A 22,645-nucleotide genomic window follows, 5' to 3' on the forward strand; every position below is an offset into this window, starting at 1 on the left:
AGCAGAGGGTGAGGGCAAGCAAAGTTAAGCTCCACACTCACCACAGTGACTGCAACAACACAGGAAGATGGATCCAGCGAGGTGTCCCTCATGACAAGCGTCCAGCGATTCATCTTCCTGCCAGCGGGTATGTGAGATGTCACGTGACATTACAGGATGGGCGCGAACGAGAAGTCAAGCGACCTCAGTACTTTACTTGATCCTCAGTGACGGTCACTTTTCACCACACAACGCTAAGCGATGTCACGACATCGTGTAAATGACTACTTGTCGCTCCAAAAAAAAAATTGATGAACATCGGGAAAATCGTTGGAAAAATCGTGAGGTGGTACATAGCATTAGAGAGAGGGCAAACAGACAGCATTAATGGAAATACATTATTATGCCATCTTCAATTATAAGTAGTGATGGATGTAATTACACACATTGCTTACATGTCCATTATCATTGTTTGAGCTTTAGATGCTGCCCTCCTATTCACTCACGCACAATGAAAGACAAAACCTGCAACCCCCACTGTGTCCATTACACACTTCAAACACTGTCCTGTTGAATTCAGGGAGAAGTGCAGGCTGTGTAGTCATGGCGATCCTCCTGACATCTAGACATGCAGACATTCTAGCAGAGCACAAAGCTGTCTGCAGAGTTTACTGTTTGTTTGTTTGTCTCACTCCCTCTGCAGACTCAGTAACATTTGGGGGTAGGGCACTGTCGCTGTCTCCTCTGTGGAGGGGCAGAGAACAGCTATAAGCCAGACACCTACTTCTTAGGGAGTATCTATAATTCTGAACTCTGAATGATTCTTTAGTGACTTAGCAGAAGGCTATTTGTGAAAAGAGCAGAGTAACCAAGCAGCTCAGGGTGACCCAAGCTACTAGGAATGTATAGGGGGATAAAAGGAACCAAATGCCCTCCTACTAAAAAAGCAAAGCTTGGTGTAATTTGCCTTCTTAAAACAGAAAGAAATCTTTTTCTCTCCAGTCCCTTACAACGGTCTTTCAGGACAGGAATTTTTATTTCCCCTTGGACTGACAGTAATTTATTGCGCCTTCCCCATCAAAGCCGCTCCAAGCCGCTGCCTGGGTGGTCAGTAGGTAAAGGCGCCCCTGGGGGGCACTCGCCAAGATGCAGGAGCGCTTCAATCTCCCCCACCATCGCTTGCTGTGTGATGTCCCTACGCGCTGGAATTCTACGCTGCACATGCTAGCCCGCTTTTGCGAGCAGAAGAGTGCAGTGGTCCAGTACATGACGGCGCAGTACCGAGGCGCATCCGGACAGCTGCCAAGCTTCTGTGGATCCGATTGGGCCAACATGTTGGACCTCTGCCAAGTCCTCCAAAATTTTGAGCAATCCACGTTGCTTGTGAGCAGTGACAACTCTTCAGTCAGCATTACCATACCACTGCTGTGTTTACTGAAGAGGTCAATGTTGAAAATCAAGGAAACAGCTGTCATGATCCAACAGGGGGAATCGGAAGGAGAAAACGATCAGCGTGATGGTACCAACATCAGGCCATCTGCCTCAGGAAACGCTGGCCCCAGCAGCTATGACGAAGAAGAGGAGGAGGAACAGCTGGAGTTGGAGCAGGAATTTCATGCCACCACTGACGAGGGCCAGAGCGGTGCACGTTGGACTTCCACAATTCAGCGCGAATGGTCAGCAGAAGCAGACCAGGAAGAAGGTGATGACTATGATGCATCACAACAATCACAACGCCCACAAGAGGATGATGATGGTTCTGGCAGGACTCTGGCACACATGGCTCAATTCATGCTAGACTGCATTGAACGCGACCCACGCATTGTGCGCATTCAGGACAACACCAATTACTGGGTTTATACCCTTCTGGATCCACGGTACAAACACAATGTTCCAAAACTGCTTGAAGAAAGAGTCAGACAGGTCAAAATGGAAGAATGCCAGCAGGCCCTTGTGGAGACTTTAGAGAGGAGATTGACATCCTCCCCCTCCTCTAGCCAGTTGTACGCCAACAGACTGACTTTCGCAAACCCAGGACGACCAGGAGGGCAGCAAACAACACAAGCCGCAGCTAGTGCACAAAAGGGAATGGTATCGGCAGTGTCCTTGGAGTGGGAACATTTTCTGACACCCATGCAGCAGCCCACAGAACAGCAAGCGTGCACATCCACCTCCAACACTGATCGCCTGGAGAAGATGGTCAAGGACTACATGTCAGATGGCGTAGCTGTGTTGAACAATCCATCTGCACCCTTCAACTATTGGGTATCAAAGCTAGACACCTGGCACGAACTGGCAATGTACGCAATAGAGGTGCTGGCTTGCCCAGCAGCCAGCCTTATGTCGGAACGCTTTTTCAGTGCTGCCGGAGGCATCGTCACAGATCGGCGTATCTGCCTCTCCACAGAAAATGCAGACCGTCTGACTCAAATTAAAATGAATCAATCCTGGATTGGAAACGACTACGCAACACTCCAGGACCCCAACCAAGTAACATGAACAATGAACATCTGTGATGGGTTTGCGTTGCCGGTCCCTTGTTACGGAACCTCTCATCTGTATTACATTTATGACTGCATGGCGGCAAAAAGCATTGCTATATCCACACGCTTTTTGTCCTCATGCAAGGCCTGGGTTGTTGTGTCTCAAAAAGCGTGGCCTTCTCCTCCTGCGCCTGCTCCTGTTTCATCACGTGTGCTGCTGCTGCTGGGTTAGCGTTTCCGGTCCCTGTTTATGGAACCTCTTATCTTTATTACATTTATGACTGCATGGCGGTAAAAAGCGTGCTATCCGCACGCTTTTTGTCCTCATGCAAGGCCTGGGTTGTTGTGTCTCAAAGCATGGCCTTCTCCTCCTGCGCCTCCTCCTGTTCCATCACGTGTGCTGCTGCTGCTGGGTTAGCGTTGCCGGTCCCTGTTTATGGAACCTCTTATCTTTATTACATTTATGACTGCATGGCGGTAAAAAGCATGCTATCCGCACGCTTCTTGTCCTCATGCAAGGCCTGGGTTGTTGTGTCTCAAAGCGTGGCCTTCTCCTCCTGCGCCTCCTCCTGTTCCATCACGTGTGCTGCTGGGTTAGCGTTGCCGGTCCCTGTTTATGGAACCTCTTATCTTTATTACATTTATGACTGCATGGCGGTAAAAAGCATGCTATCCGCACGCTTCTTGTCCTCATGCAAGGCCTGGGATGTTGTGTCTCAAAGCGTGGCCTTCTCCTCCTGCGCCTCCTCCTGTTCCATCACGTGTGCTGCTGCTGCTGGGTTAGCGTTGCCGGTCCCTGTTTATGGAACCTCTTATCTTTATTATATTTATGACTGCATGGCGGCAAAATGCATGCTATCCGCACGCTTCTTGTCCTCATGCAAGGCCTGGGTTGTTGTGTCTCAAAGCGTGGCCTTCTCCTCCTGCGCCTCCTCCTGTTCCATCACGTGTGCTGCTGCTGCTGGGTTAGCGTTGCCGGTCCCTGTTTATGGAACCTCTTATCTTTATTACATTTATGACTGCATGGCGGTAAAAAGCATGCTATCCACATGCTTCTTGTCCTCATGCAAGGCCTGGGTTGTTGTGTCTCAAAGCGTTGCCTTCTCCTCCTGCGCCGCCCTCCTCCTGTTCCATCACGTGTGCTGCTTCTGGTGCTGGGTTAGCGTTACCGGTCCCTTTTCCTGGAACCTCTTCTCTGTATTACATTTATGACTGCATGGCGACAAAAAGCATGTTACCTGTGCAAAGAAACATGACATTTTCCGCATTTAAAAGACAGTTTTTCCTTTGAAACTTTACAATCAATTTTCTCAAAAACTATAAGCTCTTTTTCAAATATTTTTTTTCCTCTTGTACCCACTCCCAAGGTGCACATACCCTGCAAATTTGGGGTATGTAGCATGTAAGGAAGCTTTACAAAGCACGAAAGTTCGGGTCCCCATTGACCTCCATTATGTTCGGAGTTCGGCGCGAACACCCGAACATCGCGGCCATGTTCGGCGAACGTTCGCGAACCCGAACATCCAGGTGTTCGCCCAACACTACCTCCTGCTACTGCTCTGCTCCGCCCCATACACTCCTACAAGCTGCAAGAGGAGGACTACATCTCCCAACATGCCTCAGCGCCCTTTATTGCAGAGCAAAGCAGAGCTTTGTGGGGCGGCTGAGGCATCGGCTCTTTCAAAACTGAGAACCGGCTCTTGTCGTTCGCAGCAAAGAGCTGGCTCTTAGAGACGGCTCGTTTGCGAACGACCCATCACTACTCCAGAGATGATAAGCTGCATGCACAGGCAAAAGAGAAGGTATGCAGGCAGGCTGCTAAGAACACTTCCTGTCCTGTGTGCAGACTCCCAGTACTGTTATAACTGCTAGAATGTGCCCTGCTCTTGATACTAGAGTTTTCTTTGAAAGCTGGTTAGGCTGTAGGCTGGTAAAGCTGTAAACCTGTGCTTTAGTGCTGTGCTGCCTCTCCCTCTCCCCTCTCTGTTCCTCTGCACTCTCTTCCATCTTATGCTGTCTCTCCCTCTCCCCTCTGTTTCTCTGCACCCTCTTCCATCTTATGCTGTCTATCCCTCCCTCTCTCTGGTCCTCTACCCCCCTCTTACATCTTATGCTGCCTCTCCCTCTCTACTCTTTCCCTCTGCTCGGATTACGTGTATTTTCTGGTGAAACGCTTCCACATTACGATTATTTTCTGACAACGCTGCCCCATTACGATTATTTTCTGGTGAAACGCTGCTGCCCTATGATTAATTTCTGGTGAAATGCTGCTGCAATAAGTGTATTTTCTGGTGAAACACTGCCACATTACGATTATTTTCTGGTGAATTACGATTCTGAATTACGATAATTACTATTATTTTCTGATGAAACACTGCCGCATTATGATTATTTTCTGGTGAAACGAGGCTGCATTATGACTATTTTCCTGGGGGGGGGGGGGGGGGGGCGCCACAGGTTTTCTCGCCTGGAGTGACTAAATGACTAGAGGCACCCCTGCCAACAGTGCAAAAAAAAAAAGTAAAATACAGATTTATAAAATGTATATTTGCACTATAAATGACTATTTTCCAATGTTGCTTTCACTCAAAGTACCTGGTAATCATCTGACAGCTCTGAGGTTTTGGATAGTCCATGGGGATTCTCAGGAATTTATTTTCAAAAGTACTCCCTGGACAGCAACATAATCCACAGGGAGACACCAGTAGACAGTACTGCTTGCATCTTTGTTTAGGTCCTTTCCAGTGAGTACTATTACTCTGAGGCGTAACAAATAAAATCTGAACTTACCTGGGGCTTTCTCCAGCCCACCGTAGGTCTGGAGGTCCCCCGGCGTCCTCCTGGCTCCACTCCCGGTCCCTCCACAGAAATCACGACCGGTGACACTGGGGCCGAGTGTCGGGCTGACACTTCCTAAACGATGACACTCTTCGTCATCACAGCGGCTGGCGTGCCAGTACTGCGCATGAGTGGTTTTCTAACTCTAAGCCGTGCATGCGCAGTACTGTCACGTCGGCCGCCGTTATGACACGTAGTGGCCGGTGTGATGATGAGCGTCATCATTCAGGAAGTGTCAGCCCGAAACTCTGTTCCGGTGTCGCCGGTCGTGATTTCTGCGGAGGGACCGGGAGAGGAGCCAGGAGGATGCCGGGGGACCTCCCGAACTTATGGTGGGCTGGAGAAAGCCCCAGGTAAGTTCAGATTTTGTTATTTGTTACTCCTCAGAGTCCCTATAACAGAGTCCCTATAACGAATAGCACAGAGGCGCTATTCGTGACCTTGAGACTGTACTGTGTACTCCTGTCTGTTTATTGCCTGAGGAAGCGGGAATATACCCGTGAAACGCGTTGCGGTTCTGTTCATGGAGTATGTGAATAAATTGTCTTTATCTTAAGCGACAGCATCGAGTCTATTTCTGAGTGGCCGGTCCACCGCCGCCACCCGAATATTTTAAACATTTTAGCATATTTTATTCTTTTGGCGCCTCTGTACATCTACTTGTCAAGATATCCACCCTTGGTGGTTGGAAGGGTGACTGACAAACCCTCCTTTCCTTCTTCAGAGAGCGACATCTTAATCCTGAGTGGGGACAGGTCTAATCTCCCCACCTGCCTATAAAGTGGTTGCCTAAACGGTAACCCAGGTTTGTAAGTATAATACTTACTCCACACTAATTCTCCCTGATCCAATACATACTACACTATATTGGGCTCTCGGTTTCTCTGTTTTAGAGTCCCTATAAAGAAGAATAATGAAATGCTGATAATAAAGAGAGGCGTTCGTCCAAAACCTGTCAGAACTGTCAGATTACATTTTTTTGGCATTTTTCTGCAGGGAATGAGAAGAGTGTTGTACGATGTAAGCCATCAGTAAATGCAAGAAGTTTTGAATTCGGATGATACCGTTTATTGGCCAACTTCGAAGAAAAGCAGTAAGCTTTTGGCTATGAAGCCTTTATCAGACTGATTCCTGTATACGGACATTTAGAACACACAGCTTAACCACCTGCCGACTGCGCACTCATACCGCACGTCGGCAAAGTGGCAGCTGCAGGACCTAGCTGCAGGCTAATTAATCAGGAAGCAGCTGCTCGCGCGAGCAGCTGCTTCCTGTCAATTCACGGTGGGGGGCTCCGTGAATAGCCTGCGGCCCGCCGATCACGGCTCGCAGGCTAAATGTAAACACAAGCGGAAATAATCTGCTTTGTTTACATTGTACGGCGCTGCTGCGCAGCAGCGCCGTAAGGCAGATCGGCGATCCCCGGCCAATCAGCGGCCGAGGATCGCCGCCATGTGACAGGGGACGTCTTGTCACTGGCTGCACAGGACGGATAGTGTCCTGTGCAGCCCGGATCACCGGGGGGGCCAGGTAGGAGAGGGAGGGGGGGAATTTCGCCGCGGAGGGGGGCTTTGAGGTGCCCCCCCCGTAACACCCAGGCAGGCAGGAGCGATCAGACCCCCCCTGCACATCACCCCCCTAGTGGGGAAAAAAGGGGGGTGATCTGGTCACTCTGCCTGCACCCTGATCTGTGCTGGGGGCTGCACAGCCCACCCAGCACAGATCAGCTAAAACAGCGCTGGTCCTTAAGGGGGGGTAAAGGGTGGGTCCTCAAGTGGTTAAATACACTGGACATTAAAAAGGAGATACATTGCAGAACAATACATCTCCTTCTTAAAGGATACTTCCAGGCTAATAAAAAAAAACAAAAATCCACTTACCTGGGGCTTCCTCCAGCCCCTGGCAGCCATCCTGTGCCCTCGCCGCAGCTCCGGTGGCTCCCAATCTTCTCCGCTGCAGATGTCGACCTCGGCAGGTCGGCTTTCCGGATCGGCTTCTTCTGCACTCCACCGCGCGTCACGTGGTCACGCTTATGTCATCAGAATTGTACTGCGCAGGCGCAGTAGCTCTGCGCCTGCGCAGTATCGCGCGGTGGAGCGCAGAAGAAGCCGACCCGGAAATCCGACCTGGCTAGGTCAACATCTACAGCGGAGGAGACCGGGAGCCACTGGAGCTGTGGCGAGGGTACAGGACGGCTGCCAGGGACTGGAGGAAGCCCCCGTTAAGTGGATTTGTTTTCATTTGCCTGGATGTACCTTTTAAAGGTCCAGTCACAGTGTACATCCAGTGTTTTATCCTTCCAAAACTTCTAGCTTTTACAGGGAATAAAAGGGATTTCCTCCAAGTCGCTTAGTTTAGGGACAATTTAACCTCCCTGGCGGTAAGCCCGTGCTGAGCACGGGCTATGCCACGCAAGAGGATTTATCAGGCCCTGCTGGGCTAATTTGCATAATTATTTTTTTTTGCACTTTGCTAGCTGCGTGTGCACTCTGATCGCCGCCGCTCCGCGCTGATTACCTGCCGCGCCCCCCCCTCGACCCCGTGCGCTGCCTGGCCAATCAGTGCCAGGCAGCGCTGAGGGGTAGATCGGGACTCCCAAATGCCATGGCGACGGAGGAAGCCCTCCAGGAAATCCCGTTCTTTGAACGGGATTTCCTGATCGGAGGCCGCTGCACAGCGGCTATCATGTAGCGAGCCCTGGGCTCGCTACATGATTTAAAAAAAAAAAAAAAAAAAAAAAAAAAACTGCTCTGCTGCCCCCTGGCGGTTTTTAATAGACCGCCAGGAGGGTTAAAGCATATTAAAAGTGGCCACTAACGATCCAATTTCTAGCGAAAAATCATTTTGATCGGATGTAAAATATTTGAATACATCGTTCACTACACCATCAACGAACCAATCTTTGATTGAACCAATATCAATCAACAAACCAATATCTATCACAACTGACAAGAAAATCCAAATTTTGGTTTGACAAAAATCAAATCGGACAACTATTTTTAAATAATAGTTCGTAATAGATTGTGCCCACCAATGGAGATTATTTGCAACCAATCCGATCACACCTGATCAGAATTATTTAATCGATTGAACTATTTTTTTGCTAGAACATGAACCATAAGTGGCCATTGTAAGATATGACAAACTGATTTTTTTAAAAAAAAAGTATTTACACTCTTTCTGGTTTCCACCATTATTGCGCATTTTTTACACTGAATGATTTATTTTAAAACCTACTCTGGAAAGAAGGCAAGATTTGTTTTAAAAGTTAAATACTAATAATGGGATGCAAGCACAGGGATGTCTAAAGTAAGCAAAGCATCAAAGCACCCTTCTCATCCCTTTAAATGCGAATCTAGATTAGAATGTTCCATAACTACTTACTCTGTAGCAAGCTATTCCACATCTTAACCCCTCTTACAGTGAACAACCCTTTCCAGAAATATTGACAAAATCTCCTTTCCTCCGTACATAGTTCATGTCATTTTGTCATTTGTACAACTACAGTATAGGGTTAAATACTAATTTTCCAAACTTTTATATTGCCCTGGTGGAGTGTGTGTGTTGGAGTTAATGCTGTATGTCGGGGCCATGCTGCCTATACATTGTAGGGGGTCATGCACCTGTACTGTATATCAGTTTGGAAAGCATGCTGCATACCTGTTATTCCCATGGGAAAATGCTGCCTATATTATCTATGATTTGTGATCTAAGTATCTGAATTATGTGCTTATTTTACAGATGATGCCGTATTTTGTCATGAATTTATTTTCAAAAATGCCTGGACTGCCGGGTCTCTTTGTTGCCTGTGCTTTTAGTGGTACATTGAGGTAATAAGAACCATGTTTTTAATCTTGTTTTCTATTTGCCTACCAGGCTCTCATTTTTAATTATTATCCGATTACATTTTTCTCAGCAGAAATCAGTGGTTCATTTTAGGCAAACTCAAATTGACATAGAAAAATGCTGTTTCACTTTTGTGGTAGTCTACCAGGTGGTGCTGAGTGATTGCCACTTTAGACCCAAGCTCTTAAAGCCCTTCTCTAGGCACAGATGTTTTCCTATATCAGTGTAGGCACTCAGTTACAGAGGTACTACTTTTTAACTATGAACTCCTTGATTGGCTGATGCCAAACAAATCACTTGTAAAATACCTGGTCAGGAGACCAGTCAATCTGCTAAGTGTCACTTAGACACCTCCTATATTTGCTTATTATGGTTGTCCATCACCCCAAGACTGGGGTTCCAGTTTATGATTTATCATAAATACCTTTATGGAGCTGCTGTAGCAATATGCAGTATTGCTGTTTAGCCACTAGGTGTCTCGGTTATTAAAGATTCAGTTATGTTCTACTTGTTGGTTGCTTCCTGTGTGTGTCAGGGTCGCAGGCAGGCCTGGATTTACATCACAGGAGCCTATAGGCAGAGATGTCCTGGCACCCTAAACTTCTCTCTCTAGAAACCAACATACCCCTGCTGAACCGCACCGCAAGTGTGCTGGCTGACGCAGCTTTGACTTCTTCCTTACCAGTCATAGGTAGCAACAGGTGTCCCTTAGCATTAGGTAGCCAACTAGTGGTGCTCTGACTGAAGGGAGATCTTGTCAGTGGAATGCCGAGAGCCAAGTGAAGTAAGTGCTAAGGAAGGGGAGTGAGCCTCCCCTCCATTATCAGGCGCCTGTAGGCTTGTGCCTACAGTGCCTTATGGTAAATCCGGCCCTGGTCACAGGTCTGTGTGATTAGTATGATAAAACCTCTCAGTTATAATCTATTATATGTGTCTGCAAATAGAAGCAATCTAATTTAACAAACAGCTGTGACTGGTGAAATCCTGAAATTCCAAGTGGAGACGGTACTTCCCCACATGTGCTGATGGTAGTTGCTAGGCTAGCAACCCAGACTTTTGAATACCTTACTTATTTCATGCTAAATACTCCTTACCACCTGCAGGGCTGGTTCTAGACGTTTTGCTGCCTGAGGCAAACTTGTGAGAAAGCCACCCCCGATTTTGAGTGATCACACAGCACTGCACATTACAACTGCAGTGAGCCCCCCAAAAAACGTCCTCAACATAGGTAGGTAGACAGGTATAAGTTGCCCCCGGCATTGGTAGCTAGGTACAGTTGCCCCCAGTATAAGTTAGCCAGGTACAGTTGCCCCCAGTATAGGTTGAACAGGCACTCCCTTCACTTCCTATTTCTGCCTGGTGCTACCCCCAGACTTCTGCCGACTGATGAAGTCGCCTCACTTGGCATCATGGGCCGACTGGGCCTGAACACCTGACATATACAAGTTTGGGCACTCTGTCTCTGTGTTTTTTCTACTCTTCCATGATCTATGCCAGGAAACTGGTATTGTTTAAAAGGAAATAAATATGGCAGCCTCCATATACTTCAGTACCCACTTTTTCCCATTGGAATCAAAAGGGTTAATAGCAGTACAGTGCTTTTAGACCTTGCTAAGGATTATATTTTGTATTATTATTTCCTGCCACATAAAATCTTGGAAATGAAAAATGTACTTTATGTTTCTCTTTACGTATGGTAGCTAATATAATTCAACTTTTTGGAAATGTGAGAGAAAACAGGGGGAAAAATTTAACCTTTCTTACTTTTGACTACAAATTTGTAAAATCAGAACCACAAGGTTTGTTACTTCTGAAATGCATTTTTTTAGAATAATATTTAATTTTTATACTTGGAAAACAATTTCTTTCTAGACTCAAAACAGATGCTGATGAAATACCATATAAACCACCCCTTGTATAAGTCGAGGGACACACTTTCCCCTCAGAAACCAGGAAAAAGTGATTGACTCGTGTATAAGCCCCCTCCCCAATATAGCCCCCTCCACAGTAGCCAGATGTTCTTCCAATACAAGTCAGCCCTCCCCATAGCCAGATATGCACCAAGATCATACAGCTGTGTCTCAAGACACCACTAGATGGCGTCATAGATATGAGAAACAGCGATTGCCACACAGGAAGAATTCCTAATCATTTTGTTAAAGCCGAAGATGGATAGTGTGGCACTTTTTCCTTTAAACGTGACATTCAACTGTGAGAAATTTGCTGGTGGTGGCACATACATAAACACTGCAAACCACACTCTCTTCCACAAACTTGCCCAACGTGTGCTCCGCTTGTAAGCATAAGAAGGAAGTGTGGCAACTCTTGTACATTATGTGAAAGAAAAGCGTGCACCCTCCGTCATTAACTTTGTGCATTTATTGCAAGTAACCAAAACATACATGGTGGCAATGAGAGTTTACATAAAAAGTTGTGTACCTTAAATGTTGTCATGCAGGTTGCTAGTGTTGGAGGTGGGAGTGAGGGACAACGGTGGGCCTAGCAATGGCCGTTTTGCGTTCACACGGATGCTTGGTCACGCTGCATTCCACTGAAAGGCGATCGTGAGAATCCACAGTATATGGGCGAGTAGCCCCAACCTTTCTGTGGCGTCACGTCGCCAGTTGTAATAGGAGCTCCGCTCTCCAGTAAGCAGGGCCCAAGGTGCCGGACGGAAGCCGGCAGGGTTCAATACAAGCGACCCAATGGTCGCATGTAGCGTGTCCAAAGCAATGTCTGGAACGCATGACGAACAACTCGTGCGACCAAATGGGCGCATCATACTTCAATCCGGTAGTGCGTCCCATGGTTACAGAAGCGCTGGACTAGATTGCCAGCAGAGTGCGCTAGCCTCTTCTCAGAGGTGGTGTTTGTAGAGAACTCCGCCGGCTTGCTGATACAAATATATGCATACATTTTTAGCAACAATTCATAAACCGGCTAGAGGGTGCTGCATACACTGCAGAGCAGGCAAATGTGATGTGATGGTGTTACACAAATTAAAAAGCCCTGGGGCCTAAGGAGCAAGAAATAATTGCATTGCGTATGCATATATTTTTATCAGCAAGCCGGCGGAGTTCTCTACAAACACCACCTCTGAAAAGAGGCTAGCGCACTCTGCTGGCAATCTAGTCCAGCGCTTGTGTAACCATAGGACGCACTACCGGATTGAAGTATGATGCACCCATTTGGTCCAGATATTGCTTTGGACCAGAGCTGGATTAAGGCTAAATGGGGCCCTAAGCAAAGCAACTGATTTGGGCCCCTCATGTCGTAATAGAATCAGAAGATGCAGCTGCACAGCAACATGCCGCACACACCGGGGCAGCCGAGCTACTGGTTGCTATGGGCAACAGCCCGCTTTCCTCTGTGGGTGCACAATGCAGGAAATAGCAGCGGCAAAATGCAGAGTGAGAGATGAATGGCTGGAACATTTGCACTCAGGGGCTGGGGCACCCCTGTGAAGAGGGCGCCAGATATCACAGCAGCAGCACTTTCCCCCTGCATCTCCACCCTGGCAATAGCAGAAAGCTCTGGACACCACCAAACCGGAAGCCATTCCCCAGACAGAATTACATAACCACCCCCACCACCGAACAACCGATTTCCTACCAAACTAGACAGCCACCATGCAGCCTCCATCCCAGTGAATACAATAGTCCAGCAGAGAAGGCAGCCGCAGCGGGGGAGAATGACAGCACCAGATGACTCACATTAACCTATTGCAATCCAAGCAATAGAGGTCCCGTCATCCGGAGCCCATCTGTCTCCTCTAGAGTGCTGCCGCTCTGTTACTACTACTATTTCTACTTCCTACTTCCTGTCTGATCTGAGAATCAAGAAGTTCAGAGCGAGCGGCTGCACTGTAAAAGAAACAGATGGGTTTTAGATGACGGGATCTCTATTGCTTGGATCATGGATAGGTGAGTGAGCGTTTGCCATCTGCTGCTATCATTCTTGCTGCAGCTGTGGTTCTCTATGGGAAGGGAGGGCGGAGTGGGCAGTGGCAGAGCGCACAGTAGCAGGAGGGGGACCTAGGAGGAGAGCCTGGCTCTGAAGGCAATCAGCAGCTCACAGCATCATTTGACAAGACAAATAACATTTATATCGCGCTTTTCTCCTGGCGGACTCAAAGCGCCAGAGCTGCAGCCACTAGGACGCGCCCTATAGGCAGTAGCAGTGTTAGAGAGACTTGCCTAAGGTCTCCTACTGAGTAGGTGCTGTCTTACTGAACAGGCAGAGCCGAGATTCGAACCCTGGTCTCCTGTGTCAGAGGCAGAGCCCTTAAAGGGACTCCGAGCAGTGCCTGTGGGCATGCCTTTAAGCATACCCACAACTAATTAATTACATCCTCACACCTACCAGCATGATGTTTGTGTTTATATCCCCCTGGGTTCCTTATATTTCATTGCATTGTGCTGAATCGAGCTGCCGACTTTGGAGAAAAGCCGTCCTGTGGCCGCGATTTCGATCGCGAAAATAGCGAAAACTAAAAGGCATAGGGCGGCCGTTAATATATCATTGGAAAGAGGAGAAAGAGAGCTTTAAAATGATATGCATCTTTCCATAGTTACTGCACTGCTCAGAGTCCCTTTAACCATTATACCATCCAGCCACCGCTGACAGGATGGCGAGGGCTGGTTTATGTCCTGATGGGGCCCATTTGCCTTTAATGGGGCCCCAAGTGACTGCTTTTGTTGCCTGGTCAGTAATCTGACCCTGCTTTGGACACACTATATGCGACCATTTGGTCACTTGTATTGAACCCTGATGGCTTCCGTCTGGCACCTTGGGCCCTGCCTACTGCAGAGCAGAACTCCTATCACAAATGGCAATGTGACGCCACAGAAAGGGTGGGGCTACTCGCCCATATACTGTGGATTCTTACGATCGCCTTTCAGTGGAATGCAGCGTGACGCAAAACGGCCGTCGCTAGGCCCACCGTTGTCCCTCTCTTCCACCACACTAGCAACCTGCATGATGACATTTAAGGTACACAACTTTTTATGCGAACTCATTGCCACCATGTATGTTTTGGTTACTTGCAATAAATGCACAAAGTTAATGACAGAGGGTGCACGCTTTTCTTTCACCTGATGTATAAGAGAATTCCCAATCATTGCACACCGACACCATGCTTGCATGCTCCGCTCCACAAGCCAGGAGACACAGGTAGTCTTCTTGAGCAGCACACTCTGCACACCATGCTGTAGGGGATGGAGGGCATGGGCATGGTGCAAGCTGGTAAGCGCAAGATCACTAGTGCACAATCCTTACGCTCCTCTGCCATTAACAAAACCTGCTCCACCATCTGTTTTGCTCCACTGACTCGCAAATAAGCCGATGAGCCTGATGTAAGTTTTCAGCACATCTTGTATGCTGAAAAATTAGGCTAATATGTGAGTATATTTATTTATTGTATTTATAAAGTGCCAACATAATACGCAGCGCTGAACATTAATTTATAAGAGTGTATGCAGTATACCCTTATTTTATGTACAAGTGTGCATGCTAATTCTTATCTCATCCTTTGATATTATTTTTCTTCCAGCACAGTAGCTGCGAGCATTAATGCTCTTGCCACGGTCACCTTTGAAGACATTGTTAAGACCTTTTTCAAAAACATACCAGATTCTAAGGCTACCTGGATTAGCAAAGGTTTATGTAAGTGTTTATTTCTGTGTTCACATGAAAAGCATAGTACGGAGACTCCTAAATCGCTTATGTAATGCATTAGGGTCAGTTCAGCAGCGGCCTTAAAAATTAAGAAAAACAAAAGTTTGCTTTCTTAAAACAGAAAGAATTTGCGATAATTCAGGTTTGAGTGAGCTTGAGATGTCTCCCAGTGCAACACTGCTGAATATAGGCAAATTAACCATTGTTAAAAATTTAAGAGATGCTGTGTGGGGAGCGACTTAGTCTTGGGGCACGCAGTCACACGGCGTGCAGGCAGAGATGATGTGTGTGGGGACTGACTTAGTCTTCGGACAGGCCTGAGCATGCTTTGCAGACCAGGCATCCGTGGTCAGATGGACCCTTAACCCAACGTTGTGTGCCAGAGATGACACCACTTGCCTTTCAACATCACGGTACAGTTTAGGTATCACCTATTTTGAGAAGAAAATTGCGGCCTAGTATCTTCTACTGCGGTGTGTGGCTGCTTTTGTGTGTTGCTTTTCCTCAGGTGGTCATCCCATTGTAGTTTGTGGTTTGTAATCATGTGCCTTCGTAAGGTAGTTGTCCCTACGCGGGTCTTGGTCTTTCCACGGCTCAATTTTCGGTGGCAGAGAGTACAGATGGCATTGCTCTCATCTGAGGCAGACACACACAAAAATTTCCATATCGCTGAGCCCTGGGGTGATGGCACTTTGGTGGTGGCGGCTGACTAAGTGTTAAGTGGGGTGCCAGAATCAGAGCAGGTGGAGGAAGATATGTCATGCTTCCGTGCGGAAGCTGAGACAGATGAGGTGTTCTGTGTTAATTAGTCAACTACGTCCTGACAATAGTGGGGGTTGCCTTCTTCTGAACACTGTACTTTGGTCAAGGGCCGCATGCAATCACGACAGCGTGACCTCGAACAGACCTGCCAGGTGGCCTGCCTCTGCCTTTTGTTTTGTCCATATTGGGGGGATGAAGTGAAAGGTATGCACTGGCTTGACTAATACAATGTGCAGTCACACAGGTGCAGTTAATAGGTATGCACGGAGTGGTATATCACACTGCGTGCGCTCACGTGGGTAAGTGGGTGCACTGTGAACAGGTAGGTATATGCAGTGATGGGTATTACAATGTGCACCTGTCACACACACAGGTAGTCACTGAATGTGCTGGGCCTGGCAGTGTGGCACACACAGTAGGAATTACCAATGCTGTCTATGCAACACAAGTGTCTGTGGGACACACGCACAAAAAAAAAAAAAAAATATATATATATATATATATATATATATATATATATATATATATATATATATATATATATATATATATATATATATATATATATATATATATATATATATATATATATATATCTCAAGAACAAGATTAGCTCTCAAAAAAGCTGTTGAGGGGTGCTTTTTTAGCAATAAGAATCAGCAAGGAACAAGCTAACAAGCCTACAAGAGCCTAACTAAGCTTTCCCTATGAGAGTCTGCAGCAGCTTTCCCTTCTCTAATTAATGCAGGAACACGAGTGAGTCCAATGCCTGACGCTGCCTGCCTTTTATAAGGGTCGGGGGGGGGGGGGGGGGGGTTTCCAGAAGGGAGTGTAGCCTGAATGGCTACAATGTGCCTGCTGACTGATGTAGAGGGTCAAAGTTGTCCCTAATGATGCACTATGGGGGCGAACCGAACTTCCGGAAAAGTTTGTGGTTCTCCACGATCGCGAACCACGGAACTTTGCCGGGAACCGTTCCCCGGTGAAGCGTTCGGGCCATCTCTACTGATCATCATACATGTTCCTGCATTCGGTCACTGTCTTCTGCTTTGTCACTTGCTGATTTCATCTGTCACCTTCTCACCTCCGCTTTAGATCACTGCTTCTGCTGCTGGGGAAAAGCACTGCAAGAGTAATGGGAGCCCCGGTAATAGAATACTGCTGTGAATTTCAGATAGGTTAAAACAAACCAATAGAAATCCTTCTTCCTTACACTAATACTCCCTTCTTAAACATCCCCCACACTAGTGTTGAGCTACGCAAAACTCCACTGTTCATAATTGAAATTACGAATACAACTTTATGGCCATGGCAAGGGGGGTTAACTTAACCATGTCGCCACCTATAGCCAATGTGTTCCGCGTCACGTTCACTCGCATTTCACGTCACTTCCATGAGGAAGCATGGGACTGACGTGGAACGCGAGAATGCAATGTGGAGTGCATTGGCTATAGGCGGCAACATGCATAAGTTATTCCTCCCTCTGCCGCAGCCGGCAAGTTGTACTCATAATTTTGATTATGAACTTCGGAGCTATGTGTAGCTCAACACTACCCTATCACTGCTCCCGCTTGCATACATTTCTCTGATGTCACAACTATTGATGCAGAGGTCAGAATAAGGTCATGTGAGATAGGGACTTTTATAAACATTTTACTACCTTCAGAGTGGAAATGTGCCAGTACTCAGGAGTATAGAAGTTTAATAAAGCAACTGGACAACTTGCTGAAGCATACCAGAGCTGATATGTGAAATTATGAGATAAGAATGGGTACATTTAGTACCTATCCCTACTTAGAGCTTTCCTGTATTCGCTTTATTTTTTTCCTTCAGTGCAAGTGTTAATAAAACTGTGCTATTACCTATGCAGAGTAGGCAGTCAAACAACAATTGAATACAGCCTGGCTCTCCTGAAAAGTAAATAGAATGCAGAACACTGTAAATATTGCATTGCAATAGGATCACAACAGATGCAGTATGAAAGAAGACTGTCTCCTTTTGGAGCAGAATGATCCAGATTCTACCTTACACTGTCATGGCTGCAAAAATGTTATATTTTCCTCTCCTACTACACATAAAATTACCGCAATTATACGTTTATTTTCAGTTTAGATTTGCCTTCTGATAATTTTGATATGTTTTGAATCCTTCTCTAATGTCACATTTGATGTTGCAGGTGTATTATTCGGAGCGTTGTGTACTGGAATGGCAGTAGTTGCCTCATTTATGGGTGGCGTAGTACAGGTAACATAAAATTCCAATGTAGACTTGAATGGGGTTATGTATTTTGTGAAAAAGAAAAAAAGGGCTGCACTAAAGTGAAAGGATTAAAATACATTTTAAACAAAAAAAGAAAACACAAAAACAAAATAGGATGGAAGCTCCAGTCCTACAGTCAGCAGTCTGAAACACCCAAAGCAAATCAAAATAAATACCCCAGTATTAGGTAGCCCTCAGTATAGGTATCCAGTGGGTCCCGGACCTCCAGACGGTACCGCCAGGGCCGGATTTAGGCCAAGGCCGCTAAGGCCGCCTAGGCCATGGCCTAGGGTACCACAGGAGGAAGGGCACCAAAGCAGCAGGCTAAACTGGTGCAGGGAGATCAGTCGAGTGTCTGACCGTGATAATCTGCTGCCCGCCGCCTGTGCAGCAGCGACCTTGCTCTCTGTGCACATTTGCATTGTGGCCGACGTCTATGGACTTGGGCAGCATTGGAGATGGAAAGAAGCAGAAAGCCTCTGCACTGGAGATTAATGGAGAAATGACTGACACTGATGGCTGGGGCGGTGTTAAGGAGAGCTGGCTACCTATACTGAAAGTGGAGGGGGGGGGGGGGGGATTAAGGGAGTCATCGGGCTACCTACACTAGAGGGAAAGGGGGGAGGGGTCATCTGGCTACCTATACTAGAGGGAAGGGTTGAGGGGTCATCTGGGTTACCTATACTAGAGGGAAGGAGGGAGGGGTCATCTCGCTATCTATACTGAAGGGGGGCGGCTGGTGACAGTGGCCTAGGACGGTAAAGAGTACAAATCCGACCCTGGGTACTGCTCTAGTCCTCGATGGGCAGAATACTTCCACCTCCTCCCCTTACCGCACTGATTATATCCAAAACTTTACATTTAGGTGGGTGTATTTTAAAAGTACTAATATAAAACAAAAGCAGTGCACTTTTTCTGTGTATTACATTACATTATAGAATTTATTACACAATTATCTTCTCCTACAGGCTGCCCTTAGTATCCATGGGATGTGTGGTGGCCCCATGTTAGGATTATTCTCTTTGGGCATTTTGTTCCCTTGGACAAACTGGAAGGTACGTTTGACAGAGTGCTAATTATTGAATAACCTAGTCTGTTTAATAAGTGCTATTACACAAACAACGCTTATTCAGAAGAAGTTATCAGGTTTTTGTTTTTGTTGGGAGAGGGGTGGGGGGGGGGGGGGAGAGAAGCATAATAGAGAGTTATGGATTGTCACTTCTATAACTATAATTCCAGTTTTTGTATTATGTGTAGTATTTATATAGCGCCAACATTTTACGCAGCGCTGTACAGAGTATATATTTTCTGGTCACATAACTGTCCCTCATAAGGAGCGCACAATCTAATCCCTTTGTATAGCTCTTCTCTCCTGTCGGACTCAAAGCGCTTGCGAGGCAGCCACTAGAGCGCACTCAGTAGGCAATAGAAGGGTTAGGGAATCTTTCCCAAAGAACCTCTTACTGAATAGGCGCTGGCTTACTGAGCAGGAAGAGCTGAGGTTCGAACCCAGGTCTCCTGTGTAAGAAGCAGAGCCCTTAACCATTACACCACTACACTATCCAGCCATGATAAGCCACCTATAAGAGGGGAAATTCAGGTGCACCAGATATGCAGAGCAGTACTGCCACCTTGATGTGCACTACACCCTAGGGTCTCAACATGCAGTGTGTGTACCCAAGGTGGGAACTCCTGATGGATTCAGGGGGTATTTGGGCTTGATAAAGTTAATTACATATAACGAGTTTTGTGTTTCAGAAAACTATAATATATAAACAAATCTAAATAGTTTAGTTGATTAAACACACAATAGGGATTACTTGGAAACTCCTTATACTGAGCAAAGATGCACTTAACCTCTAGAGGACTGCAGGGCTAAACCCCCCTAATGACCAGGCCATTTTTAGTAAAATTGGCTACTGCAGCTTTAAGGCCAAGCTGCAGGGCCGCACAACACTGCACACAAGTGATTCCCCCCCCCCCCTTTTCTCCCCACCAACAGAGCTCTCTGTTGGTGGGGTCTGATCGCTCCCCCCCCCCCCCCCCCGTTACTTTTTTTATAATAAATATTTTTTTTTTTTTTTTTTTTTATAAAAATCCGTTTCTAAAACCTTTCCCTCCCTCCTTCCCCACAGCCAGCCAATTACGGCGATCGGCTGTCATAGGCTTCTGCCTATGAGAGCCGATCTCTCTCTTGTCCCCCAGGGGGACAGCCGTGTCACACAGCTGTCCCCAGATCGCATCGCTGCACAGTGTAAATAGACGGCGTGATCGCCGTCTAACAGTCTCCCGAGCTGCAATAGCCGCTCAGAGACTGAAGAGGGGGCGGAGCTCCGCCCTCCGAGCATGAGATGCGCGTGATCTCATGCAAATTACAGCCCCAGGACTTTACGCCAATTGGAGTTAGGCGGTCCTGGGGCTGCCACGCCCATCGACGTGACGCGGTTGGAAAAAGGTTAAGGGAGTTGTCAGCCAAATACTACTGCCCCATGATATACTTACCTGGGGCTTCCTCCAGCCCCTTGCAGCCGACATGTCCCACACAGCATTTCCGTCGCAGCTGCCGGTCCGGTGTCCCTGCCGGTGCAGGTGCCAACCTCATAAGGTCATCCTATACTGCTCCTGCATGAGCACCGCTGTCAATCAAGTCCCCGCAGAACTACTGCACCTGCACAGTACACTTTGGACAACAAGGACTTGATTGACAGTGGTGCAGGCGCAGTAGAGGAGGTCGGCCTCTGCACTGGCGGCTGCGAGCGGAGATGCTGCGTAGGACATGTCGGCTGCAAGGGGCTGGAGGAACCCACGGGTAAGTATATCATGGGACAGTAGTATTTGGCTGATGTTTCCTTTAAGTACGAATCTTATCTCAGATACCATCTTTATACATATGGGGGGGTTACTTGGTAAACAAAGGCTTTCATAAGGGGTACATTCCAAAATAATGTTCTCTATATAGAAAAGCAAAAAGGTTTGCAGCACTCACCAATAGGGATGGTCGGAAATGCTGATTTCTGATTCTGCTGAAATTCCGATTTCCACCAGTGCCAATTACACTTACAATCTGCACATTTCTGATTTTCTGGGGAGTCTTTTTTGGATAATTTTTTTGCATTTTCTGACTGGCCAAGTGCTTCGGAGTTGACTCTGCATTCTCCCATTGGTCCAATGCTTTCGAGTTCTGTGATTGGGCTAAAATTACAGAGTTGTGGTGATGCAGTATTTCCACAGAAATGTGTTCATAAATTGGGAAATTTCCAGAAATTTCCAGAAATTTGATCTTAGTGGTCAATCTTACCCTCACGTTGGTGTAGAGCTACTCCCCCATCTGGTGTGCTCCATAATAGCACTTATAACAAAAAGCAGGTATCCTGTGATTAAGGCCTTTTTCACAGTGCCGTTAAAGTCGCACGTTATAAAATGTTTCAACGCAGACTAACGCAGAGCAATACTAAGTCTGTGCCACATTCATAGTGCACACGTTGCGTTTGTGTAGCTTTATTAGAAAGTGCTGCATGCTGTGCGTTAGACATGTTATTCGCTGCGTTGGACTGTTTGCACATGCTCAGTAATGACTTGGAAGCATACGTTTCATTGCCTGTATGCTCTACTGTATGCGATGATAACTGGGCATTAAGATGCATTGCAAATTTTTTGGGGAGTTGCGTTGTAATTTACGTTGCGACTTTAACGTCGCATCAAGCTGCAACGTCCTACTGTGCAAGAGGCCTAAAAGATGAATATTTAGCAAAGGGGTTTTCTTATTCATGAATAACATTGTTACATAATATGATATTGCATCCATTTATTGGCTCACGGATAATGCCCCCCATGCTGTCACACGTGACGCGGTGAGGGCAACAAGCAGTGTGCACGGGGGGCTAGTGGCCAGTCACAACAGTCATTTAGAGTTTAGTACACTTGATCACATGGCCTGGTCTCCATGTATGACGTAACAGTGTGGATCACAAATAAAAAAAGCTCCTTTGCTAAACATTCCATCTGATGCACGTCTTTTAATAGCACATTCCAAAATGACAAAAGTTAAAACACTCCTCGAGAGGTTATGATGGTGGGGAGGCTGCACTGGTAAGCTATTATTATTATTTTATAAAGCACCACATATTCAGAGGTGTTGTGGCCCCCATGCTCACTTGTTTCATAGTTTGCAATGGACATAAATCAGAAACTATAACATAATCACTGAATTTACCCCATCAAGCAGTGACAAAATGTTAGGGGAATTTCTTGCTCATCACTGATGTTTTAACCATTACAGCTCAACTTCACACAAAAAAACCCCATTTATTTTAAAGGACCTTTGAAGTGAGAGGGATATCGAGGCTCCCATATTTATTTCCTTTTCAGCAATACCAGTTGTATGGCTGTCCTACTGATCCTCTGCCTCTAATACTTTTAGCCATAGACCCTGAACAAGCATGCAGATCTGACAAGATCTGCATGCTTGTTTCTGGTGTAATTCAGACACTACTGCAGGTAAATAGATCAGCAGGCAACTGGTATTGTTTAACCTCCCCACAATTATGATTATTTCCAGATTTAGGCTGGTTTCACAGTGGGACGTTACAGGCGCACGTTAGAGCAGCCTGTAACGCACCCCACCGCATAGCAATGAAAAATCAATGGGCTGTTCACAGTGCTCACGTTGCATTACATAGTAACGCTGCGCCACCAGACAACGTACTGCATGCAGTACTTTCTAAGCGGCAGAGCCGCGTTAGACTGCTTGCACATGCTCAGTAACGTTGGGGAGGAGCGGAGAGCGGCCAGGCACATGGCTA

General features: G+C 46.7%; 1 protein-coding gene across 1 annotated transcript in view; it reads left to right on the forward strand.

Moving 5' to 3' along the window:
• The window catches only part of SLC5A12 (solute carrier family 5 member 12), a 127,497-nt gene that overhangs the window by 88,865 nt on the left and 15,987 nt on the right, over nt 1-22,645 (forward strand). The window contains exons 8-11 of the mRNA XM_068261023.1: nt 9,042-9,130; nt 14,698-14,810; nt 17,761-17,828; nt 18,812-18,898. Of these exons, the coding sequence (XP_068117124.1) occupies nt 9,042-9,130; nt 14,698-14,810; nt 17,761-17,828; nt 18,812-18,898 (357 nt within the window). The remainder of the gene's footprint in view (nt 1-9,041; nt 9,131-14,697; nt 14,811-17,760; nt 17,829-18,811; nt 18,899-22,645) is intronic.

The sequence above is a fragment of the Hyperolius riggenbachi genome, chromosome 11 (genome assembly GCF_040937935.1).
Source record: "Hyperolius riggenbachi isolate aHypRig1 chromosome 11, aHypRig1.pri, whole genome shotgun sequence".
Taxonomy (NCBI): Eukaryota; Metazoa; Chordata; class Amphibia; order Anura; family Hyperoliidae; genus Hyperolius; species Hyperolius riggenbachi.